The following is an 18,927-nucleotide window of genomic DNA, read 5'->3' as shown; positions in this document are numbered from 1 at the left end:
TTGGATTTCACTTTATTTTGTTCCCTTTCCCGTCTGTTTTGGCGTAGGAAGAAAAAAAAAAAATCACCGAGAGGAAGCAGCCGGAAGGTGGAGCAAGGCTGGCAGGGACTGGAGGGAGGCGGGCAGAGTGCAGGCGAGTGGATCGCCTAAGCACGGGAGTTTTGCTTCCCCTACCCTAATTATTGGGGTTCGGGGGAAATGGGGACAGGCATACGACAGGCAGAGGGATTGGGAATAGGCCAAGGTGTATAGGCCTTTATGGTCTTTACGTGGGTATAGGGTGGAAGACAAGCGCCTGGGAGTAAGAAAGGGGTGGGATGAGGGTGCCAGGCAAGGCGTTATTAAAGCTGCGGGCAAAGGGAGTATCCATCCCAGCGCCAGGGGCAGGAGTGAAGAGGACTCAATGGGGACGCAGGGGACGCGGGGACCGCCTCCAAGCCCCGCCGATTCTAGGGCTGCCTTCTGGGCCCTCCACTTGAGGCTGTAGCCCATGGGGGGCTACCCCTAGCCTCGTGGGCACTCCCCATAAGGAAAAGGGGATCCACACCGGCTGAGTCTCGGAAGGGCTGCTCCTCTCCACCCCCAGAGTGGAAGGGGGGGGACGCGGCCACAGGAGCTGCTGGGTAGGGGCAGGGGTTCCACTTAAGGGAGTCCGGGATTTCGCGGGAAGCTCAGGGGCCGGGGCGAGGGCGGGGTGGGCTATCCAAAGTAGGGGTGCTCGCTCTGGAAGTTATAGTCTGGGCACACCTTCTGCACCAGTTTGTAGTCAAAGCTGAGGAAGGAGACGAAAATGCAGATGACTTTGAAGGGCTTGGCACACAGCCAGGCGGCCTGGCTCTGCGTGTGCTCGGTGAAGCACACCTGCGACGGGTCGTACAGGCACGGGCGGTGCTTGCGCGCGCGGTTCGTCTTCTCGTACTCCACGTGGCAATTGAAAGCGCGTGACTCTTTGGCCCCAGGCACTCCCAGCGCGCCCCCGAGCGGACCCGCCAGCGCACCGCCGAGCGTGCCCCCGAGCCCCGGCCCCGCCGCCGCTATCCCCAGCGGGGCCCCCAGCCCAGGGAGCACCCCCTCCAGGGCCAGCGTAGACTGCAGCGGGTGGGGGGCGGGCCCCGGCAGCCAGACGCCCCCAAACTCTACACGCTTGGAGGGCGGCACGATACTGACGCTGAGGTTGCCCAGGCTGGACGAGTTGTGGCGGAAGTAGACGCTGAAGGTACCGTTCACATGGTCCACGATCTTACCCGTCACCAGCAGCGAGAACTTGAGAGTGTGCACCCGGAAGTAAAAGTCCCCCCAGCCAAAGATCTTTTTGGCGCGGGCAGCTTTGATGGACGGCTTTCTCTTCGTGCGCTGCGCTGGCGCTCCCGCCGCCCCAGCTCGGGCCAGTGTCCCTGTGTGGTTAGCCGGCCAGGCCCAGCTCCAGGCACGCGCGGTGCCCAGGCCGTCAGAGGACTTTGGCGCGGCCGTGGCGGGGCGCAGCTCCAGGTACTGCGGCCTCCTGGACTCCGGTATCTGGGCACTGACGGCCTGGGGACCAAGAAGGAGGAAAAGAGAAACGCTGGAGTTGTCTGGGGCCACCCGCCAGGGCCACGCCGGTCCCTGTCCGCAGCCGCTGGGAGAACAAATGGAATTAGGCTGCCACAGCAGTGGTTCAAGGAGTCCCCGTTGGAATGGGCCTGCGGCTCTTTCAAGGTGTGTGGTCTCTGCCTCAGTTTCTACATCTGTGAAATGACACTAGAATCCTAGTCTTCTCACAGAACTCTGACGAGGGCTGAGGAAACTAAAAGAGCCAAAGCAGTGTGGGTTTGAAAGGGACTGGAGCTATGAACTCTGGCTTGATTGGGAGTAATGCGCCATGGAGAAGCTGGACTCAGGCAAGGGAGGCCATGACCACTGTCAGTGCCCAGCATCAGGAAAGAGTGAGACCTCCCAGCACACCTTTGCCAAGACTGGAGCCCCCACCCAGGCCTCAGCCTCTACTTCCTTGAGGGGTGGAGCATGGGAGACCAACGGAGCTGAGGAGAACAGTGGAGAGTCTGCATGCAGCTGAGGCTTGGGGACTACTAGTGGGCACCTCTCTCTACCTCCGGCACTCCTGCTCTTGGGGAGGCCGCCTGGTGGTCCTCCCCTGGGTTAGGAGGGGTACCGAGGAGGACTGCCCTGCTTGCCCCGACCCGTCTCTGTGTCTCAGGTGGCAGCCGATCTGGGAGACAGCGGGGCGAGTACAAGATGGATCGAGAGGCGGAGCGGCAGGGCCAGGCCCGGGCCATCAATTATCGGGGCGGGGTGGGGGGGTGGCCCCGAGTGAAGGAGACGTGAGAGAGTGGAGAGGAAGAAATATGGAGATGCTGCTCCAGCGAGGGGAGTGGAAAGGAGAGGAGCTGTGCGTGTCAGAGTGTGTCAGTCAGACCGTGCTAGCTGTGGCCATTCAGTGTGGCCCTTACTGCCTGTGGGTTTGTTTGGGGGGGCGGAGTACCCTGCGTGAGTCTGGGGTGATTGTATTTCTGTTATATTGTATGTATCTGTCTATCTGCCTGGAGTGATGACTGTGTGTGTGTGTGTGTGTGTGTGTGTGTGTGTGCATGCGCATGCTCAAGTCTCAACCTCTGGTGATGGGTGTGTATGTGTCTGCCTGGCGTGGCTGTGTGTGTATGTCTGTGCGTGTCTGTATGCCCTGTGTAGCAGTCCGGAGACGCTGTGTTGTGTGTGTCTGCCTGCTTGTGGTGGTGAATACCTGTTGTACTAGTCCCTGGTGGCTCTGTATAGGTGTCTGGGTTGTAGATGTGCCTAGGTTGGTTGTGTCTGTGCGTGTGGATCTGAGTGAGGCTGTTTCAGGTTGTGGTAGTTGCCTCTCTGTGACTGGTGTAGTCGTATGCCTGGGTTGGCTGTGTATCTGAGGGTGGCTGTGTGTGATTCACTGGGAGTGTCACTTTCCCTCTGTGATCTCCTCTGTCCATGTGTCAAGCTCTTTCTCAAGGCTGGGTCAGTGTATTCACAATGATATAATAAGTGTGGTCTCATTGTGTTCCCCTGGGGGGTGGTGCATACATGTCAGTTGTATATGAATGTTCCTGGGGGGTGGGGGGATCCCCACACTGGCCTACAGGATGAGCTTTGAGTAGGTAAAGAGGCCAGGCAGCATGGGTGTCCCCCTCTGTTTGCATACACCATGTGTCCACAGGGGACAGGAACAGCAGAGTCAAGCTGCTAGGCTAGAATCTCCACCGCCTGGTCCCATTCCCGCAGCTCTGCGATCCTGGGTTATTAATGCCGCCGCCACCCGCTCGTCATACATATTTATCGCCCCCCTCATTCCTCCTCCCGTCCATCTCTCCTCCCAGCTCAGGTGTGGGGGGCGGGGGCGGTAAGAGAGACTGACTCAGACTGACAAGCTTGAGCTGGCAGCTAACACCCAGAGGGTGGGCCTGAGAGGGGATGGGGGGAAGGGGTCCTGGGCCGCAGAGGAGGGGACAAGCGCCTTCCAGCAGGAAGGACCAAGGCTCCAGGAGGTGAGCTTAGAGAGGGCAGGGCTTGAGCCCTGGAGAGGGCATTGGAGGTGGGAGTGTATCAAAGCTTCCAGGGGAAGTCCAAGAATGGTTGGGAGGAGTCATCTGAACTCTGACACCTAAACTCCTCACCCCCCTGGGCCCAACCACTAGCTCTTTCCAGGGGCATCCATGAGCCCCTACACCTGCTGTTATGACCCCAAATACCTCTGAGCTCCCCCCCCAGCACCCCAAAAGCACTAGACATCTTGCACCCAGTCCAGGACCTGTCCACTGCTCCAGTGCAGCCACTCTTCCCAGGCAGGGGCTGGAGAGGGAAGGAGGTTTGGCTGGGTGGTGAGGGGCGCCAGTTGTCCCCCCACCCTGATCCCAGACAAATTGCTGTCTACGCTTCTCTGATCCTGGCAAATCCCTGGGCTTTGGGCACCTGCACCCCCCACCCGCCGCTGGAGACAGCCAAGATAAAAGGGAAGAGTTGGGGGGAGCGGCCGAAGCGACCTTCGGGGGAGAACTCAGTCAGGGAGGGGTGAGAGTCTTCGAGGAAACGAGCCGAGAAATGGGAACATGGAATAAAATAAAATAAAACCCTCCCTCTGGCTTCCTAGCTCTCACGCTCGCTCTCCCTCTCTCGCTCTCGCTCTCTCACTGTTTTTCCATCTCCCTCGCTCTCTCTTAGTCTCTTTTTGTCTCTGTCTCTAATTTTCTTCTGCGATTCTGCTTTTCTGTTTCTGTCTGTCTGTCTGACTGTGGTTCTCTCCCTCTACCCTTCAGGTGGTCTGTCTCTAGCTGTGGGTGGGGGTGGGAGGGAGGGGAAAACGAAGTGATAAGGGAGCCCCTGTTTGCCTAGAATCCACGGTGCTGTCCCTCCCCCTTGAGAGTGGGGGCAGGGTGTTGTCCGAGGAGGGGTCCTGGTCGATTCGGAGCTGGTTTAATTAAGCTAATTGGGCGCAGTGACATTTGCGAAGGGGAGAGGCTAGCCCGGCTGTCGGCTTGAGGGGCGGAGGTGTGGTGGCAGGAGGGAGTCGGGGTAAGGGTGGGGGTGCGCTTCATCAGGCGCCTCTGGGCCCTAGCCGGGTGGGAGCAGAGCCAGGAGTGCTTTGCCCCCAGGCAGCGAGCCCACGCACTGCAGGGGAGTTGAGGATGCCTTTTTCTGCTGAACAAACTCCACTTGGTGGGGGGGAGCGCTCTTTGGGTATGGGACTGCTGGGAATGGGGGGAGGATCAGGCTGTCGGCCCCCCATCCGCATTGCAGGGTGCACCTCCCCCAGGCCTCCAGACTGGTCGGTGGCTTTTCTCCTGCTGTGTGGGTCCGGCGGGCCGCTCAGGATTCTGACTGGGGGAGGGGACAGCACCCAGTAGTTGGGGAAGGAAGAGTGCTCCAGGCCTGGGTCGGGGAAGGAGACGGAAGTGCGTACTGAGGCCTTGCACCTAGAAAGAGGTGGGGGCACCCCGCAGCCAGGGTGGGTAAAATAGGCAGGGTCTGCCTGGGAACCAGAGATGGAGATGGGGGTGAAGACAGAGGTGGGGTGGACAGGACAGGCTGCGATGAGGACTGGGCCAGAGATGGAGGGGGACTGGGACTGAGGCCTGGGCAGGCACAGGTACATGGTGCAGAGATAAAGATGGAACAAGGGTAGGTATGGGAACAGGAAAGAAGAGGAGGTCAGAAATGGTGGACAGGTACTGGGCAGAGACTGGGATGCAGATGGGATAGGGGCCAAGGCAGTGAAGATGGGGGACAGAACAAGGTGGGAACTAGAATGGGGATGGGGGAGACAGGGATGGTGGATGAGGGATGGGCGCTGGGAGGAATGAGAGTGGGACGGGGACTGGGAGATGGGGGGTGGGACCAGATGGGGGTGGGAACAGAAACGGGGGATGGGAAGTGGTTACTGGGCAGAAACAGGGTTGCTGAAGGATGCAGAGACCCAGGAGGTGGGGATGGGGAATATGAATGGGGGCTGGAATGGAAAATGGGAGACAAGGAAGGAGATAAGAGACAGGGATGGGGAGATGGGCTGAGGACAGGTATGGGAGTCAAGCCAGAGAAAAAGGCAGAAGACCGGCAGTATCAGGCCACAGAGGGGTCTCGGCAGGTGAAGATACCTTCTTCCAGACCCTACTATAGCTATAGCGTGAGGGGGCGGGGATGGCTGCTGGGGCGGGCTCTGCCCTTGGGCCGGGCACCCCCTCCCCCTCAGCCCCGCCTGCCCGCCTGCTCCTGGCCTGCAGCGCAAGGCTCACCGTTATCTGAATTTTGATTTTATTTTATTTTATTTTATTTCCCTGCTTCCTAGAGCCGGCGCAGTCCCCCCGGGAACGACCGCCCCCCCGCCCCCCGCCCCGCGCCTCACTTTATTATTGCAATAAATGTGCCTATAAAGGCGCGGGCTCCGGGGCGCGGTGTGGGGGGGGTGGTGGGAGCCGCGGAGCTGGGATGTAATTTCCCGAAGCCGGAGCCGGAGGGGGAGTGGGCGGGGTGGAGGTGGAGGAGGGGTAGGCTAGGGAGAGGGGGAGACTCGCCAATTTCCAGCGCTCAAGGCAAGTGCTCCCCGCTCCCCATCCCTGGCCCGCAGCTCGTTGCCACCCCAAGCCCTGTGGACTCGCCACAGCGCCCAGCCAGCCGGGAGCCCTGGGACCCTTCCCCCACGACAGACCCTGCCCTTTCTCCGTGACCCTGTCCCCCGTCCCCGCCCACGAGGAGTTCTAGGGCTCGGTCCAAAGTTCCGCACCCCCTCCACAATGACTTCATCTCTGACCCCGATGATGCCCCCTCCACTCACCGGTCTCCCTCAACATTTATCCCGCCCCTCCCCAAGGACACTGTCTCTGAACCCAGTGACCCTTCTTTACCTTGTTTCTGTCCCCAAATTACCTCACCTCTTCCGCAGCCACCCAGTCCTGGACCCCCAGCTCCTCCCTCACCCCAAACCTAAGACAGTCTACCTTCTTCTTTCCTTTGGGTGCCCCTCCCATACTCGGGGGCTCTGACCCAAGGGAGCTATCAGCGCCCCCCCTGGCCTATGCTCCTGGCTCAGCTGCGGCCCCTGATCCCCGAGACAGCTCTGGGCCCTGGCCCAGGCTGCACGTGCCTAAGTGGCCCAGCCAGAGATTAGCTGGGGGGTTAGAGGGGGATATGGAGTCAGGAGCGGGTGGCTAGATGCAGGGCTGGGGCCAGCCAGTGCTGAGAGACTCAATTCAGCCTAATCCTTTCCTGAGGCAGGCTAGAGCTGGAAGGTCCCATAGGGCCCCGCCCCTGCCCTCCCCCAGCTAATTAGTAATTAGTGATTAGTGATTAGTGACTATTGATCGCCTGCTGCTTTTCCCAGTAGGCGGCTGCTTTGGCAAGGGGTGGGGAAGACAGAGACAGAGAGGGCGAGAAGTCAGAGACCGTATTGGAAAGATCCTGTAGGAGGCCTGGGCCAGAGCCCCAGGAGCAGTGGAAGCCAGGAGTCACAGGCCCCATAGGAGACCAGGAGCCTGAAGCAAGGAGGGAGGAGGGAGAGGGCACCTGAAGGAGGAGTCTGTGAGCAAGATGGGAGAAGGCAAGGTGCTTAACATGGGACAATTAGGGTTTCCCTGCAAACTATCCCCCACCAGCCTCTCAGTGTCAGCCCAGTGCCAGCCCAGTAGCCCTGAGACAGCCCTGAGTGCACGCACACACACACAAGCCACATTCGGATAGGATACATGAACACATCTTGAGGCTCACAATCCCATTATTGTTGTTTTTGAACCTAAGTCTTGTCAGACTCTTTGTGACCCCAAGGACTATAGCCTGCCAGGCTCCTCTGTCCATGCGATTTCCCAGGCAAGAGTACTAGAGTGGGTTGCCATTTCCTTCTCATCCCCACACTCAAATGCACTCAAAATGACAAGAACACAGACACACGCAAGCCTCGGAGACTCACAGACAACACAGGCACCCCAACACACAGATATGCACCAGAGACACACCTTGATACTCCGAGGTGTGCATACACATGTGCACACACCATACAGCACACATGAGCACACACACAGAGGTAGTCAGACACACACTGTCCTACACACATCCCCCTTCATAGTTATACACATGCAAACACAGTCTGTATGTACATGCAAACACAGATTCTTACGTGCATACAAGCCGCACTAAATGGCAGACACCCTCTCCTCCATGGACTCCAGAGCAGCAGCTCTCACACACTCAGATCTCCATTGCTTACATCCTCATGCTCACTCTCCCTCAAGTCTTCACCAGATGTTTCATTCCCCTTCAGGGGGCAAAGGAAATTAAACCAGATCTGTCCACAGGGGAGTTTATTTGATGGGGAGATTGGAGAGGAGAGTGAGGAGGAACCAGAAAGGAGGGGCAGGGGAGGACCATCCAGCCCCACTACTTCTCCCCCAGGGGCCTTTACATCCCAGTGGGTTGTGGGGCAGAGACCCCCTCCCAGAGTGCTCTACGAGGGCAGAGCTAGGCAGCAGGTCCCCAAGAAGCTCCTGCCAGTGGAAGCAGTATTTGTGGAGGGGGCTCCTCCACCCACCTTCCAGCCCCTCAAGGTCACCAGGCTGGTTTGAATCAGGGAGCTCCGTCACCAGCTTCACTAAGGGCCCCCGCCCTGCTGGAGCTGCTGAAGGCGATCTGAATGAGCAGGTGGGAGGCTAAGTGTGTGTGTGTGTGTGTGGGTCTACACCCCTTCCAGACTCTGTAGGGTCTAAGGGCTGGGATGCAGGGAATAGGGCTTTGGGGAGCTACCTGTCTGCCCCCAGAGTGGGTAGATCACACTTAGAGTAGGAAACGGGAAAGTCAGAGGCAGGGGGGCTGGTGTAAGAAGATAGGTGTCCAGGGCCTAGGCCCCCATTGTGGGATGCACAGCGGGGCACAGATGGCTGCACTGTGAAGCAGGGACTCACGCTCACCCCTTCAGAGCCAACACCACACTCCACACCAGCATACACACACCCTGGACGCCAGCGCTGGACACGCAAGCCTGGCTGCCCGGGACACAGGCGCACACACGGGCGCACACGCTGACCCACACACTCCACACCAGCACACATGAGCACCCGGTCTATTCGAATTGAAGCCTCCAAGTCTGGAGGGACGCAGATCAAGTCTGGGCCCCTTTAGCCTGTCTTCGCCCTGGAGCTTCAGGGAAACAGGCCAGCCTCAGGGAGATGGAGAGAGGAGAGGACGGGAGGAGAGCCAGACAGCCCACCCCCTACCCGCCGGGCGAGCGAGAGGGGTGTGTCTGTGAGGTTGTTCAGGGGAGACAGTGTCTCCGCGGGAAATGCGATGGGAGATGGTAGCCAAGTTCGGCGGTATCTGTGTGGGTCCGTGTGTGCGCGCGTGTGTTCGGGCCGAGTCTGCTCAGAGCACAGTGCCCACCTGGCATTGTGACAAGAGCAGAGGAGAGAAATGAGAAGGCGGGGGTGGAGGGGTGGAAGGACAGACAGCGAGGAAGGCGAGTGAGGTTGGCGCGGAAAGACGGCAAGGCTGACACCCTGCTGGCTTGTCTGTCTGTCTCGCACTCCCGCTCCGTCTGGCACACTCGTGGGTCTGGCTTCGTCCCCTCCCCCGCCTCGCCTGGAGCGGGATCCGAGTTGGGCCTCCACCCGGGCACCCCCCCATCCCACCCCACCCCACCCGGGACCCTCAGCCAACTTGCGCTGGGAGAGCGCCTATCCTGAACCGGGAGTCTGTCTGTCCGCGTACCCCCCTTCTCCCACCCCGAGCCGGGCAAAGTTGGGACGCTCTGCGCTGTAGACGAGGCAGGCGCACGGAGCCCCTCGCACTCTGGAACCTTGGCGTCCGGGACCCCGCGCTCGCGCTACCTCCCAGCTACCCTTACCTTCCTCAGGAGCCACGGGCCAAAGAGCAAGAGAAGCCATTCCGGGAGCAACCGCATCTTCCCGGGCGGCCGGGCGGGGCGGGCGCCGGGCCTGGGGACTAGGGGCCCCGGCGGGCGTGCCGCGGGGTGGCTGCCGGAGCGGCGGGAGCGGGCGGCGCGGCCCGCGGACTGAGCGGCGAGAGGCGCGGAGCGCGGCGCTGGGGGCGGGGCGCGGGCGGGGGAGAAAGTTGGGTCGGACTCGGGCGGGCGGGCGGGGGGGCGGGGCTCCGCGGCGCTCCAATCCCGGCCGCGCCCCGCGCGCCCCCTCCCGCCCGGCCGGGGGCACCGAAGGTGACTTTCACCCCGACACGCCCCAGACACGCCCCCGGCCCAGGTGCGGAGCGGAGCGGGCTGCGGGGCTCGGGGGCCGCGGACCCGAGAGGCTGGGTGGGTGCATCGCTGAGGAACAGGGCCGAGGGTGGGGCTCCCGGCTCCGGGACCTTGTTCCCGAGGCGGGGCACGGAGAGTGGGGAGCCTGGCGAGGCTCAACAGCCCAGCAAGACCGGGGTCCCTCGGAACTCCCGGCCTCTTCTGTGCTCCGGGCCCTGAAGGGTCCCCGGGCAGGAGCAGGGCAGGGGCCGAGGTGAGGGCGGGCGGGGCCCCGGGCGACTGCCGCCGCGCGGCGCTGACGGGGATGGATGGGCGCCCCGCGGCTCATTCGGCCCGGAGATGAGTATCATTGATCACGGACGGAAACCCCATCACGTCTGTCAATAGGGCTGACAAACGGCGCCCGCCGCCCCCACCCCCGCCTTCAAGGCCCCTCTGCGGTCTCAGGACCCCTCCGCTAGACGCGCCGTTCACCTTTGCCCCTCGCCCCCTCTGCTGACCCCCCACGCGTCCCAGAGCGTCCCTGCGTGGGGGTTGGGCAGGAGCCGCACCAACGGCCCGGCTTCTTGGTGCGATCTCCATCCATCACTTTCCGCCCAGGGTCCCTTCTTTCACCATCAGTCGCTCTAGATCCTTCTCCCCTTTCTCCTCTAGCCCTGTCCTTGTCTCTGTCCCCAGTCTGGTCCTGTCTCTGTCCCAATCCTCTTGGCTGTTTCTTCATCAGCTCCCTCCTCCCCCTAGTCTCTCTCTCTCTCCTGCCCAGGGAGTCTTCAGCTGTCAGCTGTTGCTATGCACTGAGGCTGTGGCTGAGGTTGTGGTATGACCGACACCTCGACAGCGACAGAGATAGGGACAAGCAAAGAGACAGACAGATGCATACCGGGAGATCCCAACACATGGCCTGAGGCATGCACGCAGGAGCCTCGCAGGGTCAGGCCACACAATAAAGGTGAACATACAGGCACAGTGAAACACATTCACACAGAGAACAGTGCACACATACACAGACAGGTGCAAGCCTAGTGGCACTGATCCACGTAGATGGACACAGTCGGTTTACACAGAGTGTGCATACACAGAGACCCGAGAGATAAATGCAACTTTCATCAAGAGACATGCATACCCAGCCAGGTACTCAGAGCCGACCCTACCTTCCTTGCCTTGGCAGAAAGGTGGACATTCACAGACAATGATGGACACACACAGGTGTACGCTGGCACTGGCAGTCCAAAAGACAAGCCGGGGCACACATAAACAGATAGACAGACACATGGATGTGACAAGACACAAAACAAGGATCGGGAATGCTGAGAAGATGAAGTGGACACAGACACTCCGGGAGAGACAGACAGGAGCCTGGACCAGGAACCTGGGTGTAGGTGGGGCAGACAGGGAGGCAGGGAGAGGCAGGAACAGCCAGGCCGCGGGCCACAAGGCTCCATCCAGAACCTGAGCCCGAGTGCCAAACTCAGGGGCTGCCGAGGTGGTGGGGGCAGGGGGCACACTCAGGCCCAAGGTACACAGGACAGAAGCCCCTCCTGTTTTTCTGGAGTCCTGACCCACCCCACCTCGCCTCCTTTTGCTAGTCTCAGGCCACAGCTTCCTCTACCCAGCTTCTTCACTCTCATACATACACACACACACACACACACACACCACTCCCTGTCTCCATCTCTGTGTCTCTGTCTCTCATTCTGTCTGTATCAGCCTCTGGTTTTGCCCCTGTCTCTTCTCCATTTCTGTCTTAGGTCTCTCTGACATCCTTGCCAGGTGGGGAATTTTTGAGCACTGCCTTCAGGTAGACCCTTCTCCTGGCCGTCCTGGTGGGCAGAGGAAGGATGCTGACTGGAGGGGTGTGTGTTCCAAGCCGCAGCTGGGGGCCCTTCTCGCTCTGCCCAGGATCTTGAGGCGACAGGCAGAGAATCAGTGGCTCCCCGGGGGCGCCAGATGCACGGCTGGCAGAGGGAGGGAGTGAGGGGGTGGGGCTGCTGGTGGTGGGGAGCAGACAGGCGCTGGGGGAGGGGGAGGAGCCGGCTGGGGGAGAGTAGAGGGGTGTGTGGCAGAATAGCCCCAGGGAAGGAAGTGAGAGGCTGGACTGGGGTCCGAGGGCAGGTGCATAATTAATGTGCTAGGGAGGGGGCTGTGCTGGCCTTTCGAATGAGCTGCGCTGCAGGAGTGTGTACGCCACCTGGTGGACAGATGATGACACAAGCCTCCCTCTAGGCAATCAACAAGGACGCCCCTTTTCCCCAGGAAGATCGCTCTGCTCTGGGGCCCTAGGGAGCCAGGGAGCCAGTGGAGGATGGCAGAACTGGCTTGGAAGCTGAGGCTGGAGCTGAGACCTCAAGGCTAAAAGGGAAGGGGAGGGCTCTTGTTTCTGGAGGTGGATGGATCCATAGCTTCCTCAAGAGAGGAGGAATAGACTGAGAAAGTTGAGCCAGGGAGAGAGGAGGAATGAAAAGCAATGCTCCTCTTTTGGGAGTTGGGTAAGGATTCTTTGGGCTTCCCTGGTGGCTCAGAGGGTAAAGAATCTGCCTGCAATGAGGAAGATCCCCTGGAGAAGGGAATGGCCTCCTGCTCCAGTATTCTTGCCTGGAGAATTCCATGGACAGAGGAGTCTGGCGGGCTATAGTCCATGGGGTTGCAAAGAGTTGGACACGACTGAGCGACTAACACACACACACTAGGTTTCTTTAGATGCTTAAAGCTGCCTTCTTTGAGCATATTTGCTACTGTAGGGAAAGGGCTGTAACCCTTTCTCAATCTAGGACCATGTAAAGCAGTGTGACCTTCTGCACAGGAATTGTAGACCTGGGATTCCCAGGTGGCGCTAGTGGTAAAGAACTTGCCTGCCAATGCAGGAGACATGAGATGATGGTTTGATCCCTGGGTCAGAAAGATGCCCTGGAGGAGGGCATGGCAATCCATTCCAGTATTCTTGTCTGGAGAATCCCATGGACAGAGGAACCAGTCCATAGGGTTGCAAAGAGTTGGACACGACTGAAACGACTTGGCACACTTGGGACCCCCTTTGTAGCAGTCATCAACAACCTGGGATGTGAACTGGGTTTGTTGGTGGTCCGTGAGACCTGGAAAACTGGTCTTCCCAGCTTTAACTACAAATGCCTTCCTTTTCCTGAACCCAGGGTTCTTACTCTTGACATCTGAGTAATTAGTCTTTATGAGGTGTGAGATGTTAATGCTTCAAGAGCAAACAGCCGAATGGGAATGGGACCATCCTGAAGGACTAGAAAGTCGTTTACAATCCCAGTGTGTTCATCTCTTATTGTGGGATTTCTCACTGTGGAAGAGCATTTTAAGGATGGGTGACAGTGCTGTCGTTTAAAGTGACAGTGCAGAGAAAATACAGATCCTGGAGGTAAGTGTCCAACGGCCAGAGAGATCACATGTTTCAGAGAGGTGAAGTCACTGGCTCACGTTGACACAGCCAGGAGAAGCAGGTCTTTCTGGTAAAGTTCTATGCTTCCTTGCCGCAGCCCAGCCAACGGGGATGGAGGCCAGAAGGGCACTGAAGACCAGATGCTCCAGCCTTCCTCCAGTACAGAGCATGGCTCCCTCTGGTGGCTGGAGCATGCAAGCACAGGTCAGCTCTCAGAGTCTCACATTCAGGTATACGGACACAAACGCCTTTTTTTTTTTACAATTTTATTTATAACAATATCTGTGTTATTTAGTTGTAAAGGAATTCAGCAAAAATTATTAAAACGTTCATGTCCCCAAAACGGGGCTGCCCGCTTGCCCTTCCTTGGTGTGCCCCACTTCCTCCTCATCCCCAGGGGAGAGGAGCCTGGGGGGGTGTTGTTTACCAAAGAAAGTCTCCAGCCCTGGGAGCCACAGTGGGGGCACTGGAGAAGGGGAGGGCCTGTCTGGGAGGGATGCTGAGCGCGGCCTCTCAGAGGTGCCCCTGGAGTGGGGGCTGGGGCATGGGATGGCCTCCCCCCAAGAAGAACTAAAAAACTCCATCCTTCCCTTCCTACCTCAGCCAGAGCCAAATCTTCCAGACAAGGGCAGCAAAGGACTCACCCTCCTCAGGATCCCAGAATCAGCCCTCAGGGGACCGGCAGGGTGGTGGGGTGGTGAGAGGGGAGAGCCTTGACAAAGTGTCTTGTACAGGGAGGGGGACACAGCACCACCAGCTCTCCCAGTGGGGGTGCGTTTTTGGTGGGAAGGTGGGAGGCAGGGCTCCCTTATACCTGTAATTTGCAGGAGCCCCCTTCCTGTTCCCCCCCTCCCGGAAGGCAGCATGGGGGGGGGGCGTTGCTGAGGAGCAGGCAGGAAGGAGAACGGAAAGAGATAATACTGTGCTCGCTTGCTCGCTTGCTCACTCACATATAAAAAGTAATTCCTTCATTTTTTACATTTATACATCCCAGCAGGGCTGGGGAGGGGTTGGCTGGGCAAGAGGGGGACTCCTTGAAGGACTTCTCTGGCTGGGGGCAGGAGGCTCTCTGGGGAAGTCCGATGGTGTAGGACCCTATGCCAAGGGGTCCCCTATCTCGTCCTCGGGGCCCCGGCCCAGGAGTTCTCGCTTCTCATCCGTGCTGGCCAGGGAGTGGCGGCTGCCGTGACCGCCCATGTACAGTGTGGCATACACGGGGTTGGTGAAGTTGGTGGGCTGCAAGGCAACAGAGGGTTCAGATGGGGCTCAGGCACTGGGCTCTGCGGCTTAGGTACCTTCCGCCTACCTCCATTCCATCATCCAGCCCAACACGTTTGGTTGCCCCACCCACAGCCCTCTGTCCCTGTCCTGGAAGCCCCCTCCCTTGCCCTCCCAGCCCACCTTGTCAGGGTCCAGGGCGAAGTCCGCATCCAGTAGACCCCCTACGTCATCAGGCTCCCCGCCTTCATACATCTTATAGGTGGGATTCCCGATCTCCACATTCATGGCCCCGTTGGTCATCCGCTGGTGCTGGAAGCCCTTAGCCCTGGGGGGAAGGTGGGAGCATGAGGGCAGGGATTCTAGGAGTGGGTGAGACTAGGGCAGTAACATCGTGGCCCTAATTCTCCAGACTCCCCACAACTCACCCTCGAACTCGCCGTTTGTACCAGAATACCACTCCGGCTACCAGAAGCATCAGCAGCAGCAACAGCAGAGGGATTAGGATGGAGGCTACATCTAGAGGGGAAGAGGAGGGGAGCTGAGTCCAAAAGGCCTCGGAGGCACAAAGCCCTCCATCCCAGGTCCCTGCCACCTACGTCCAGGCTGCTGCTGGCCGACCACTTGTTCTTCACATCGGGGTCCTGCCATGTGGGGTGGGCACCTGCAGATGGGAGGGGCAGAGCTGAGTGGGCATGCCATCCATGGGGAAACTGGGAGGGACCACAGGCTCCTGCTGGTCTGGCTCAGACTTGGGGGAGGGAAGGCTGATCTAGGCCTTGGTGAGGCACAGGCCCAACTCACTGGCACTCAGGCATCATTTTGCTGTTCATGGTGCAGGAACCGCCATTGCTGCAGTGGCCAATGCAGGTCAGACAGCTGGGGGCCACCCGGCCATCGGAGCAACTGCAGGGAGGAGTGCAGAGGCTGGGCGGGGCTGGTGGAGGGTGTCCAAGACCCTGGGAAGGGGCGGGCGGGGGGGCTGGGAGGGTGGGTTAGGTGGGTGGAGGGTGGGACAGACTGGGAGTGGGCCCCACTCACTTGCAGGTGACATCCCCACTCTGCTTATTGACCACACAGGCCCCATCGAGACAGCGGCTACACTTGTTCACCTCACACCTGGGCCCCTCGAAGTAGGCGGTGCAGCGGCACTGGCGGGAGCCGTCAGCGCCATCTGGCACGTGCCGAAGTTCTCACAGTAGCCAGAGCACTGTCCTGTGGTTCAGGGGATGGGAGAGGAGGTGCCTCAAGCCCCACTGTCATGAGGGTCCTCCAGAGATGGTGGGGGGCAGCTGGCCTTTGGGGTGACTTCCACCTCCTCCTGAGCCCCCTACTGTCTCCATGTCACAGGCTCCAGGGTTACAAAGATGTCCCGGAGCATCCCAACAGGGTACTGCTTTTGCTTGAATAATCCTGATGCCAGAGGGTTCACTACCTTGGGGCAGCAGGGGTGTGCTGACCTCTCCCTGGGGAGAAGCCCTGGTACCTCGAGCCTGGCTGAGCTGCGAATGGGCTCCTTCCCTAGAACTAGCCCCTGTGACCCGCACAACCCCCCCCCCCCCGCCTCCATCATCCTGGCCCGGAGCCCAGGGATGGCTCACTCACGGTACTGGCAGCGGTCCCCCAGGAAGCCAGGCAGGCATCGGCACTGGGGCTGGTTGCCCTGGTTGACCGTGCAGGTGCTGTTGTTGGCACAGTAGCCTGCACACACCTGCTGGGTGCATTTGGGGCCCGTGAAGCCTGTGGGGCACCGGCACGTGGGCATGCCTGGCGGGAGACGATGTGTGAGCAGGACTGTGGCCCACTGAGCTGCCCGGCCCTACTGCAGGGGAACAGGGCTGGGAGGGCCTGGCAGGAGGAAGGCAGTAGAGGGGAGGCAGGCAGAACAGGATAGCAACGCTGGGGTTGGGGGCAGCAGGCGGGAGGGCAGCAGAGGTGAAGTAAAGCAGGGCAGAGGCGGCTTGGGGGCAGCAGGGCCCAGGGGCCACGAGTCCTGGCAGAAGAACCAAAGGCCATACCAGAGGGAGAGGCAGCGCAGGTGCCCCCGTTGCGACAGTGCTCCCAGCACTGGTCCAGCTCACACTTGTCGCCTGTGTAACGGGGCTGGCACCGACACTTAGGCTGCCTCCGTGCGTTGAGGAAGCAGCTGCCACCGTTGAAACATTGTAGGTTACAGGTTCCAGGCCGAGGAGCTGCAGGAAGGGTCGTCAAGGGCAGAGCTGGCATAGGGGGGATTCAGGGGCTGTAGGGAGGAGGGCTCTGGGGCAGGGATGAGGGGCCAGGGAGGGGCGTGAGCATACCGTCCGGTGGGGGCGTCGGTGAGGGCACAGCCACACAGGTGCCATTGTCCAGTCGCTTCCCGTTGGGACAGGTGCAGACAGGCCCGCTGGGACTCAGCAGGCAGAGCCACTCACACTTCTTGCGGTCACAGGGGTTGGTCACTGCAGGGGTGGGCAGCGTGGGAGAAGGCTGAGTCCTGGGACCCAGAACCCCCCCTGCCCACCAAAACCTGAGGCTGCAGCCTGGAGACAGCACCCCTGGGCCTCCCCTGCCCCGGCCCGGGCTCTCCCTCTCTGCCCACCTTCAGGCTGCTTGTGCTGGTGGTACAGGACCACATCGGAGGCATGGCTCAGGCCCCCAGTCAGGTTGATCAAGGGGCTGTGCCCGAACTTATGGATCTTGAAGACACGATTATTGATGTAGGTGACGCCATAGATGTAATCCTCAAAGACATCAATGCTGAAGGGGTGACTCAGTCCTGGGGAGAAGTCAGAGGGAACTCAGGCCTTAGTCACACTCTCTAGTCACTGGGTCCCAAGGCTCTCGGGGACCTCAAGCTGAACACGTCCTGTTCACACCGCCCCTCAACCTGTTCCTCCTGCTGACAACAGGTCCCATCAGCCCCTGACTTGTGGGGTCAGGAGTGACTTCTGCTCCCTCTCCCCACGTGTGCTAAGTTCCCATTATCACCCATGTTGCCTCCACGCAGCTCAACATCCATTGGTAGAATGAATGAATGTAAAGCAAGCCCAGAGGGTCAGGGTGGACTCAGGCCTACAGGACTGGTGCTGGGGGTGTCTGGTTGGGAGGGACCCCAAAGGCACTGCAGGGATGCTGAGGGCCAGGTGAGGAGGATGGCAGGTGCTTGGTGAGGCCTTGGGCCCAGAGGGGAGGGCAGAGGCCTGAGGGCAGGGCTGCAAGACTGCTGGTGGAGGCTGACCTCGTTTGCTGTCAGCAGCCACGATGGGGTCTGTGCCGTTGAGCCGGATGCTACCGATGACTGAGAGCTTGGCATCCGCCCAGTAAAGCCGTTCATTGTGATAATCCACGGCCAGGCCTGGGAGCAGAGAGCACTGTGAGGGCCGGCCTTCCCACCCCAGGCTCGGGGAGCAAGCAGGACGGTGTCCATATTTGGGACGCCTCCACCCTGTCCCCATGGTCACTCGCAGTCACCTTTTCTGGGAAAAGCCTCCACAACCCCTCTGTCCCATCCCAGTTCAAGCCCCCTTCCCTCCCCTTTGTGTGGCCCTGAGCTCAGCAAGCCCACCTCTCCCCCATCCCCGCCCCTGTAGCATGGACCTGTGGGCCATTGGATGTTGTCCTGAACCAGCGTCTCCCGAAGGGTTCCATCCATTGCTGCTGTTTCAATCTTGGGGTGGTTCCCCCAGTCTGACCAGTACATGGTGCTGGGGAAGGACAAGAAGTGAGTGTGGGCAGGACGTGGGTTCCCAGAGGAGGTCACTGAAGGGGAACACAGAGACTGCCGGGTACACAGAGAGGAGGGTGTTCTGTCCCTCCTCCATAGACAGTCAAGGGGAGTCAACCTCCTGACCAGGTTAAAGATCTCTAAAACTGCTATGTGCTGCTCGGGTCCCAGTTCAGTAGGCAGAGCTGCCCCCTGGAGCGGAGGAGAAGCCCAGAACCTGGCTGCCCATGACAGCCAGCCAAGCAGAAGCCAGGCCCCAGCCGGGCAAGCCAGTGTGACCCCGGGTGACATCAGGGACGGCCAGGGCTGGACGCAGCCTGGAAGACCCAGGGGCCTGCAGAGGACACTGACCTCAGGCTGGTCTGGGAGGAAACACCCATGCTGGGGGCTGGGCACCCACCTCCATCCCAGGGGCTTCCTAGCCTCAGCCCAGATGCCTCCCCACAGCACCCCCACGCACCCTCTCAGTGGGTCCACCACAATGGCATGGGGCTCATCGATCATGCCGGAGATAAGCGTCTTGCGGTTCTCGCCCTTCATCTGCGCAACCTCGATCACATCCCGGCCTGAGTCGGTCCAGTACACATTCCCAGCCACCCAGTCAATGGCGATGCCCCTTGGCATCTTGAGCCCTGAAATCTGGATGAGGGGGTGTCACAGGTTCAGAGGTTACTGCCTTTGGCCTTCCTGGCCATTATCCATTCCCCCACTCCCTGTCCCTGCTGTTACCATTACCCTGCGTTACTGAGGAACAAAGTGAGGCCCAAAGAGGTTCAAGAGCTTGGCAACATGGACCCGGTGTGCCGGCTGTGATGTTCAGGAACTGAACATGGCTCTGACGCTGAAAGCCAAGTACTTGCCCAGGTGCCCTGCAGCCTCGGGCTGCCA

General features: G+C 60.0%; 2 protein-coding genes across 2 annotated transcripts in view; both read right to left on the bottom strand.

Annotated features, from left to right (window-relative positions):
- Positions 1-13: 13 nt before the first annotated feature.
- On the bottom strand, positions 14-9,517 carry NXPH4 (neurexophilin 4). The gene is made up of 2 exons (XM_070370445.1): positions 9,347-9,517; positions 14-1,530 (listed from the first exon to the last, which is right to left on the bottom strand). The coding sequence occupies exons 1-2, from the start codon at positions 9,401-9,403 to the stop codon at positions 700-702; spliced, it is 888 nt and encodes a 295-aa protein (XP_070226546.1). The 5' UTR covers positions 9,404-9,517; the 3' UTR covers positions 14-699.
- A 3,847-nt stretch (positions 9,518-13,364) lies between these two features.
- LRP1 (LDL receptor related protein 1) overlaps positions 13,365-18,927 on the bottom strand; it is an 80,843-nt gene continuing 75,280 nt past the window's right edge. Inside the window, 14 exon segments of the mRNA XM_070370438.1 lie at positions 13,365-14,351; positions 14,517-14,661; positions 14,762-14,852; positions 14,933-14,997; positions 15,138-15,239; positions 15,375-15,504; positions 15,507-15,548; positions 15,939-16,100; positions 16,352-16,525; positions 16,634-16,774; positions 16,915-17,091; positions 17,554-17,670; positions 17,913-18,019; positions 18,500-18,678. Coding sequence (XP_070226539.1) covers positions 14,211-14,351; positions 14,517-14,661; positions 14,762-14,852; positions 14,933-14,997; positions 15,138-15,239; positions 15,375-15,504; positions 15,507-15,548; positions 15,939-16,100; positions 16,352-16,525; positions 16,634-16,774; positions 16,915-17,091; positions 17,554-17,670; positions 17,913-18,019; positions 18,500-18,678 — 1,773 coding nt within the window. The 3' untranslated portion in view covers positions 13,365-14,210.

This window comes from Bos mutus, chromosome 5 (assembly GCF_027580195.1).
Source record: "Bos mutus isolate GX-2022 chromosome 5, NWIPB_WYAK_1.1, whole genome shotgun sequence".
NCBI lineage: Eukaryota > Metazoa > Chordata > Mammalia > Artiodactyla > Bovidae > Bos > Bos mutus.
The sequence above is the reverse complement of the archived record's forward strand: the minus strand, read 5'-3'. Positions and strand labels throughout refer to the sequence as shown.